Source organism: Brassica oleracea, chromosome C4 (assembly GCF_000695525.1).
Source record: "Brassica oleracea var. oleracea cultivar TO1000 chromosome C4, BOL, whole genome shotgun sequence".
Lineage (NCBI taxonomy): Eukaryota > Viridiplantae > Streptophyta > Magnoliopsida > Brassicales > Brassicaceae > Brassica > Brassica oleracea.
In genome coordinates, this window is record NC_027751.1 from 38,674,036 (window position 1) to 38,681,912 (window position 7,877).

At 39.6% G+C, this 7,877-nt stretch overlaps 1 protein-coding gene across 1 annotated transcript; it reads left to right on the forward strand.

Annotated features, from left to right (window-relative positions):
• Window positions 1-3,603: 3,603 nt before the first annotated feature.
• LOC106338840 lies at window positions 3,604-7,427 on the forward strand. Its single transcript, XM_013777724.1, has 4 exons — window positions 3,604-4,166; window positions 4,268-5,714; window positions 6,176-6,904; window positions 7,215-7,427. Exons 1-4 carry the CDS (start codon window positions 3,604-3,606, stop codon window positions 7,425-7,427), a joined length of 2,952 nt encoding a protein of 983 aa, XP_013633178.1.
• The last annotated feature ends 450 nt before the right edge of the window (window positions 7,428-7,877 follow it).

The window sequence follows — 7,877 nt, forward strand, 5'->3', positions numbered from 1 at the left end:
CGAGGAAAAGTTTACGAGTATTTTACGAGGAAATCGTTTCGTGGTTGTTACGTGTATTTTGCGAGGAAACTCTTTCAAGGTATTTACGTGTAGGTTACGAGGAACTCATTTCGAGGTATTTACGAGGAATTGTAGCGACGTCTTTGCGTGGAATATTGACGTGGTCTTTACGACGAATCGCCCTACTTCGTCTTTACGACGAAATATATTCCTCGCTAAGTTACGACGAATTAGCGAGGAAATATGTGTTACGACGGACGAGTAACGAGCAAACGCGCTTCCTCGCTATTTCGTCGTAAAGCCTCTTTTACGACGAAATAACGAGGAAAACCGTCCTCGTTAAGGTGATGTTTTCTTGTAGTGAAACCATTCGTTGTGTTGTGAAGATATGGCAGAATGCAAAGGCCTAAACAAGTATCATCCGCCAGACTTTGATCCGAAGAAGATACCTCGCCTCCGAAACCGAAGAACCATCATAAAAGAATTTGATTTATGCTTCCTGTACGTGCTTGTTGCAACAAGTGTGGTAATTACATGTCGGAGGGCACCAAATTCAATAGCCGTGAAAAATGTGATGAGCATTATTAATAATTAACATTACCTCATGTGTGATTAATCAAAATATCATTGCTTGTGTGTCATCATGAGAATCATTCTCTTAGCATAACTTTGCAGAAGAATACAACAAAGTTATCACTGGGACTCCAATCTTTGTGTCGCAACTATATGGCACTGACAACGACAAGGAGAAGTAATTCGTACGTTTCGATATTGCTCGCCTTTTGTATAATATTATTTAATTTCTATTGCTCTAGCTAGCTAGGTTTGTTGGATCTGGAGATTTTAGTATGCATAAATTGGTTTGGAATCTTACGTTATCAAGAATTTAAATGTCTGTGCCTCTTGAGGAAGAAAAGACTGCAAAAGGTATATGTTGATACCATAGGTTTAAAGTTTTGTGAATGTGAGATTTTAAGAAAGCAAACTTGCTAAAGTTTGGACATTCAAATCAAGCAGTTAGCATAAGAAGTTACACACAAGTTCTTAAAACTAGCATCAGTGGCATACTTTCTGAGTTTATGTTTTCACGTTAGCTTGATACCATAGAGATGAGTAACAAACAAAGTGTGACAAACATGCAGAGAAAATAAGGGTTGGCGCTGTTAATGGAAACTTAGTTTCCCTAAACAAAACAGATTTGTATTCACAACAGTGCCAGCCCTGACCTAAAGCTGGTAAAGCTAGGGCTTCAGGTGCCAAAATAGATTAAACGTTTAAGGGCATCAAAATTGTAAAAGTCGCTTATAGTCCAGAGGTTGATCAACACAACCTAAGGTCAATGGTTCTCTGTTCAATTCCTAAGGGTTGCCATTTTTTTTAATTCGCTTTAGGTAACAATTTTTACTGGGCCGGGCCTGATTCACAATCCTTATGATTGTGGCTAAAAACAAAAAAAAAAATACTTTACTTAAACTTGAGAGAAAATCAATAATTTTATTTATCTGAGAAAAATATGATAACTCAGTTCGGTTCCCAGGGACATTTTTTTAATTCGCTTTAGGCAACAATTTTTACTGGACCGGGCCTGATTCACAATCCTTATAATTGTGGCTAAAAACAAAAAAAAAGTATTTTACTCAAACTTGAGAGAAAATCAATAATTTTATTTATCTGAGAAAATATGATATGTTTCCAAGACAATGTCAATGTCTTTGTATAGACATAGAAACAATACGAGTGAAAGAGTACGAAACGCAAGAGACATAACTCTTCTCTCTTGCAACCCTTAATATAATAACTACCACTCTTCTACCCTTTAACATAATAACTACTCTTATGAACATACACAAGTCTTAACATACACTCTTTGATTCCACATATACAATTTCATATGTAACTATTAAAACTAAACTCAATTATAGGTCTTTTGGGTTAATAGTGGATAACGAAAATACTATTGAGTCTTAAAAACGCTGCGTTTTGCTAAAGGCGATTTATTGGCGATTCTGACTGCGATTCGTGTCGAGGGTTTCTGATGATTTCGGCGTCGCCGCCGGGCTCATCTGGTTCACCGGAGAGTACCAAAGAGATTCAAGGGGTTAGTGATGAAGGATTGAGAGAAGGGAAGAGTATGAAGGAAGATCAGATTCTAAGAGATTCAAAATGGGTTGATGTGGCGCAAGACAAACGAAGTTTGAAGAAGTACGACGTTGAGGTGAAATCGATTGATGGTAAGCATAAAGTGGTGATTCCTGATGAGATTCTCTCCGATGCTACTCCGTTGTGGGAGGATTTCGTTGTAGGAAAGTTTCTGGATATTGCGCCTCATATCGCTAAGGTGCACATGGTGGTGAACAAGATCTGGAGCTATGGTGATTCGTCATCTAAAGTGGAGGTGTATGATGTCAATGCTACGACGATGAGGTTTAAGATCAAAAATCAGAAACCTCGAGAGAAGGTAATCAAAAGAGGGATGTGGAACATTGCTGGTATTCCTATGATTGTCAAAAAATGGTCTCCTAAGACGGAAGAGGAAAAACAGGAAGAGGAGGCTATTCCAATGTGGGTTCACCTGAGGAAGGTGCCATTGAACATGTTCTCTTGGGAGGCTCTGAGCTTCATGATAAGCACGGTTGGACATCCAGTACATCTCCATCCAGAAACGATTGCTTGTTCAAACTTTGAGGAGGCAAAGATTTTTGTGAATGTTGATGTTACGAAACGCTACCAAAAGAGATTGATTTTTCTATTGAAGGGAAAGAGTTTACTGCTGAGTTCTACTATCCTTTGCTGCCATCAAGATGTAATATCTGTGAGAAGTGGGGGCACAATGAAAAGGTCTGTATTATGAAGAAAAAAGAGAAGAAACAAGGGTTGATGAATGAAGGAACTGGAGGGTATGGGCAAACAAAAGTAAGAAGTAGTAACTCAGGTGGGGACTGTAATAAAGGGGGGGGGGGGGATCATTGTATTGCGAATCACACAAGGGAAAGGTCTGTGACAAAGAATAATGAATTGTCCAAACAAAAGGAGGTTACGGAAGGTCAAGATATTGGGATGGAAAAGGATAATGTCTGGGCTTTGGTGTCACCAGATAAAGCGGGTAGAGCTACAGCAAAAACACCAAGCAGGGAGGTAGTTGCTGTTATCTCGGCATCTAAATTCTTTGTGTTAAGTGTGGATGATGTGGAAGATGGTGAAATTCAGAATGAAGAGACGACAGTAATGGATGATGATATTATTGAGGAAGATCAAAGGCAGGAAGAAAGTGAGGAAGATTTGTTGGAAGATGAGATTTTGGATCAAAAATTAAGAGAGAAAGAGAAGTCAGGGGGTTTAAAGGGAGGAAGGAAAGTTCAGAAGCCAAAAGCTCAGGATGCAAATCCTAAGAGCAAAAGGTCTTCTCGACGCAAGCTTTAAAAATGGCGTGTTTTTCATGGAATGTGAGAGGGTTTAATAAAGAGTTGAAGCATTCCATGGTAGCAGAGTGGATAAATAATAGAGAGTTCAAGTTTGGTTGTGTTTTGGAAACAAGAGTGAAGGAAAGTAAGGCATGAAAGATTCTAAATAAGGTTTTCAGAGATTGGTCTTCTATTAATAATTATGAAGACAGTAGCGGAGGAAGAATTTGGTTTTTATGGAGAGATTCAGTTCGGATTACACCCCGTGTACAAGACTGATCAGTTGGTGACAGTTAAAGTGGAGTTGGAAAATGAGGAGGGGTTCTATTGTACTAGTATCTATGCTAGTAATCAAGTGGAAGAGAGGAAAGTGTTATGGGATGATCTTATTCATCATCATGAATCACCGAGCTTCAAAAACAAAGCTTGGATGGTTCTAGGTGATTTTAATGAGATTCTGGAAGGAGATGAGAGTTCGAGGTTTGATAATGGTGGAAAAATGCCTAGTGGAATGAGGGATTTTCAGGCACTGATTCTTCGATGTCGGCTCACAGATATGGCTTATCAGGGGCCTAAGTATACATGGTGCAATAAGAGGGAGGAAGGTATTATCTGCAAGAAGTTAGATAGAGTGTTGCTCAATGAAGAAGCTCTTCTCAGATTTAGCAATGCTTATTCAGTCTTCGAATCCGGTGGCTGTTCTGATCACATGAGGTGCAAAGTGCAGTTGTTTCCCCCTCAGGAGAGAATTAGAAGGCCTTTTAAGTATGTAAATGATTTGGGTAGTCTTCCCTCATTCCTGCCTACGGTAAAGAATACTGGGATGCAACAGAGAAATTATTTCATTCCACCTCGGCTATGTTCAGGTTTTCGAAAAAACTGAAGAATTTGAAGCCGTTAATCAGAGAGATGGGTAAGGATAAGCTGGGGAATCTTTCAAAAAGAGCAAAAGAAGCTTTTGATTCTCTTTGCACAAAGCAGAATCTTACTTTAGCAACCCCGAGTGAGGAAGCAATAAAAGATGAAGCGGAAGCGTATGGTAAATGGCTGCATATAGCTAGTTTGGAGGAGGATTTCTTGAAGCAGAAAGCAAAGCTTCATTGGCTGGATATTGGTGACCAAAACAATAAGACTTACCATAGAGCTATTACATCAAGGCAAGCTCAGAATATGATACGAGAAATAAGATGTGTGAATGGGGACCTAGTAAATTCACATCTGGAGATTAAGCAGGAGGCAGAGAGTTTTTTCTCAGAATTTCTCAATCGTATTCCTGAGAACTTCCAAGGTACTAATGAGGAGGAGTTGGAGAGCTTACTTGATTTCAGATGCTCTGATGAAGATTGTCGTCTTTTGGAGGAGGAAGTTACTGCAGAGGAAGTTCGTAAAGTCCTATTTGCTATGCCAAATAATAAATCTCCTGGACCAGACGGGTATCCTGCGGAGTTCTTCAACACTACATGGTCTGTTCTAGCTCAAGATTTTACTATCGCGGTGCAGTCTGTATTCAGATTTGGGTTTCTTCCTAAGGGGGTAAATTCCACAATCTTAGCTTTAGTCCCAAAGAAGCTGGACTCGCTAGAGATGCGAGACTACAGGCCGATTGCATGCTGTAATGTCCTCTACAAGGTGGTCTCTAAGATTGTGGCAAATAGACTAAAGAGATTGCTTCCTCAGATCATCACAGAGAACCAGTCAGCGTTTGTTAAAGGTCGCTTGCTCATGGAGAATGTTCTTCTAGCATCGGAACTCGTCAAGGATTATCATAAGGATACACTTACCCCCAGGTGTGTTATGAAAATTGATATATCCAAAGCGTTTGATTCAGTGCAATGGACGTTTTTATTGAAGAGTCTGAGTGCCTTGGGTTTTCCTAAGAAGTTCATTCATTGGATAGAATTATGTATAACAAGTCCTTCGTTCTCGGTGCAAGTCAATGGTGACCTTGCGGGGTACTTTCAAAGCTCAAGAGGTCTACGGCAGGGTTGCTCTCTCTCGCCGTATCTGTTTGTATTGTGTATGAACGTATTATCAAGGAAAATTGATAGAGCAGTGGCTGAAGGAAAGTTCAAGTTTCACCCGGGTTGTCAATCTCTATCAATCACTCATCTATGCTTTGCAGATGATTTAATGGTTTTTGTTGAAGGCTCTAAGCAGTCTGTACAAGGCGCGTTAATGGTGTTTGAAGAGTTTGAGGTGTGGTCTGGATTGAGTATCAGTGTGGAGAAATCAACAATATACATGGCGGGGGTCTCGGATGTAGAAAAGAGAAGTATCTTGTCGAATTTCAAGTTTGCAATTGGAGAGCTCCCGGTTCGCTATTTAGGTCTACCTCTAATGACACAAGTGATGAAGAAGCAAGATTATGTCTCTCTTCTGGAAAAGATACGAAGTAAAATAAGCTCCTGGACATGTCGATTCTTGTCATATGCGGGAAGACTTCAGTTAATAAGCTCTGTTCTCATCAGTATTGTCAACTTCTGGGCGACAGTTTTCAGATTACCGTGTAGTTGTATAAAAGAAGTGTAATAACTATGTTCAGCATTCTTATGGACGGGGCCAGCTCTTAAATCCTCAAATGCAAAGATTGCTTGGAAAGATGTTTGCTGCACTAAGAGAGAAGGGGGTTTGGGGTATACGGTCTTAAACTAATATGGAGAATGCTAACTGGTGAGTCACTTTGGGGTAAATGGATCCGAGCTAACTTACTGAAAGGGCGAAGTTTTTGGGAAGTTAACTCAAAGATGCAAATGGGTTCTTGGTTGTGGCACAAGATGTTGAAGCTGAGAGGTGTGGCTAAGCTATTTTTTAAGATTGAAGTGGGTAATGGAAGACACACATCTTTTTGGTTCGACAATTGGTCTGGGAAAGGAGTTCTCTCTGATCTGCTGGGGGTTAGAGGTATCATTGATATGGGAGTGAAAAAGGATGCTACAGTGGAGGAGGCAGTGTTAAGTGTTCGAAGGAGAAGACACCGGGTAGGAATACTTAATGAGATTGAGGAGGAGCTTCGTGGTATTGAGAATAATCTGTATGCTGGAAATTCAGATACTTATCTCTGGAAAAGGGACTCGGGTTATAATAAGGAGTTTTCAACGCAGAAAACTTGGGATCAGTTGAGAATAAAAAAGGCGGTTTGTATTTGGGCACAAGGTATTTGGTTTCCGCAAGTGACTCCAAAATATGCTTTCATGGCGTGGCTGTCTGTGAGAGATAGGTTATCAACTATGGATAGAGTGATGAAAGGGAGTCAGGGGGGTGATGATGTCTGTGTTCTTTGCAAGAATGCGCCTGAATTGAGAAACCACTTATTTTTTGAATGTAACTTGTCTGCTCAAGTTTGGGAATTCATTGCTAAAGGGTTGATGGGAAATTCTTATACTACGGATTGGTTAGGGATTATATGCATTATTTCGGATAAGACATGGGAGAAGAAGAGTCTGATATGTATTAGATATGATTTTCAGGCAGTCTTATATGCTTTGTGGAGAGAAAGAAACAGGGTAAGGCATGGTGAAAAGATACTGCCATTGCCGGTTCTGAAAAGAGTAATTGAGAAGGGGATTAGAAACAGAATCAGTCTAGTGCGAAAAAGTGGAGCTAAAGGCTTGGAGGAGTTAATGCAATTCTGGTTTTTAACTAGAATGTAAATAGGTTTTGCTTTCTTTTTGAGTAGTGAAGTGTAAGTTTAAAACTAAAAAGTAAGCACTAGTTGTAATAAGGCTTTTTTGGTGAATAAATTTAACATTCATTCAAAAAAAAAAACTCAGTTATAAACTAACAGGCTCTACAATTGATTGATCTGGTTTTGAGGATGATGATGAAATAGGAGGTTCAGACATGGCTAAGGAGATGGAAGAGATGCGGCTTGAGATCGAAGTTCATGCCGATGATGATGATGAGAGGGATGAATCCGTAGCGAGTCGCGACTTTGGCCTCCTTCAGAGACCAATTACTCCATTCCTTGAGGAGGTCCAACTTGGAAGAGGAGGAAGCTCCCTTCGATCCTTTCCCTTTTCCTTTTGAGCGAATCCATGGATTTCAATCTTCTCTTTCCGGTTCGGTTGCGTAGATTTTATTTATGGAAATAAAATTTGTAAAGGATGAGATGAATTCCGAAGCGCGCCAAAACCCTAAGCTGTCTTTAATCTAAGGTTATAGTCTCTGGTTAGGGTTATGAACAACTGCGTAGACAAATCCTAATGTTTATCTATATTCTGTAACATTTTATTTGTGGGTCAGGTCAATTTTCTCAACTCAACAGTGAAAACTTAACCTAAAATGCTCTTCATGTGGTCAATTAATGAATAAATTAAGTACACTGTCAAAAGTTCTAATTAGTTTGTGCAGATTGTCTTGGGTGCTATTGACTCGCCACAATTTGTGCAATCATTTAAACTATTAGAGTAGCAAAAAAAAAAAATACATGGTAAGAGGTGCACAAAACAAGTACATGGTAAGAGCTTTTAGAGTAGC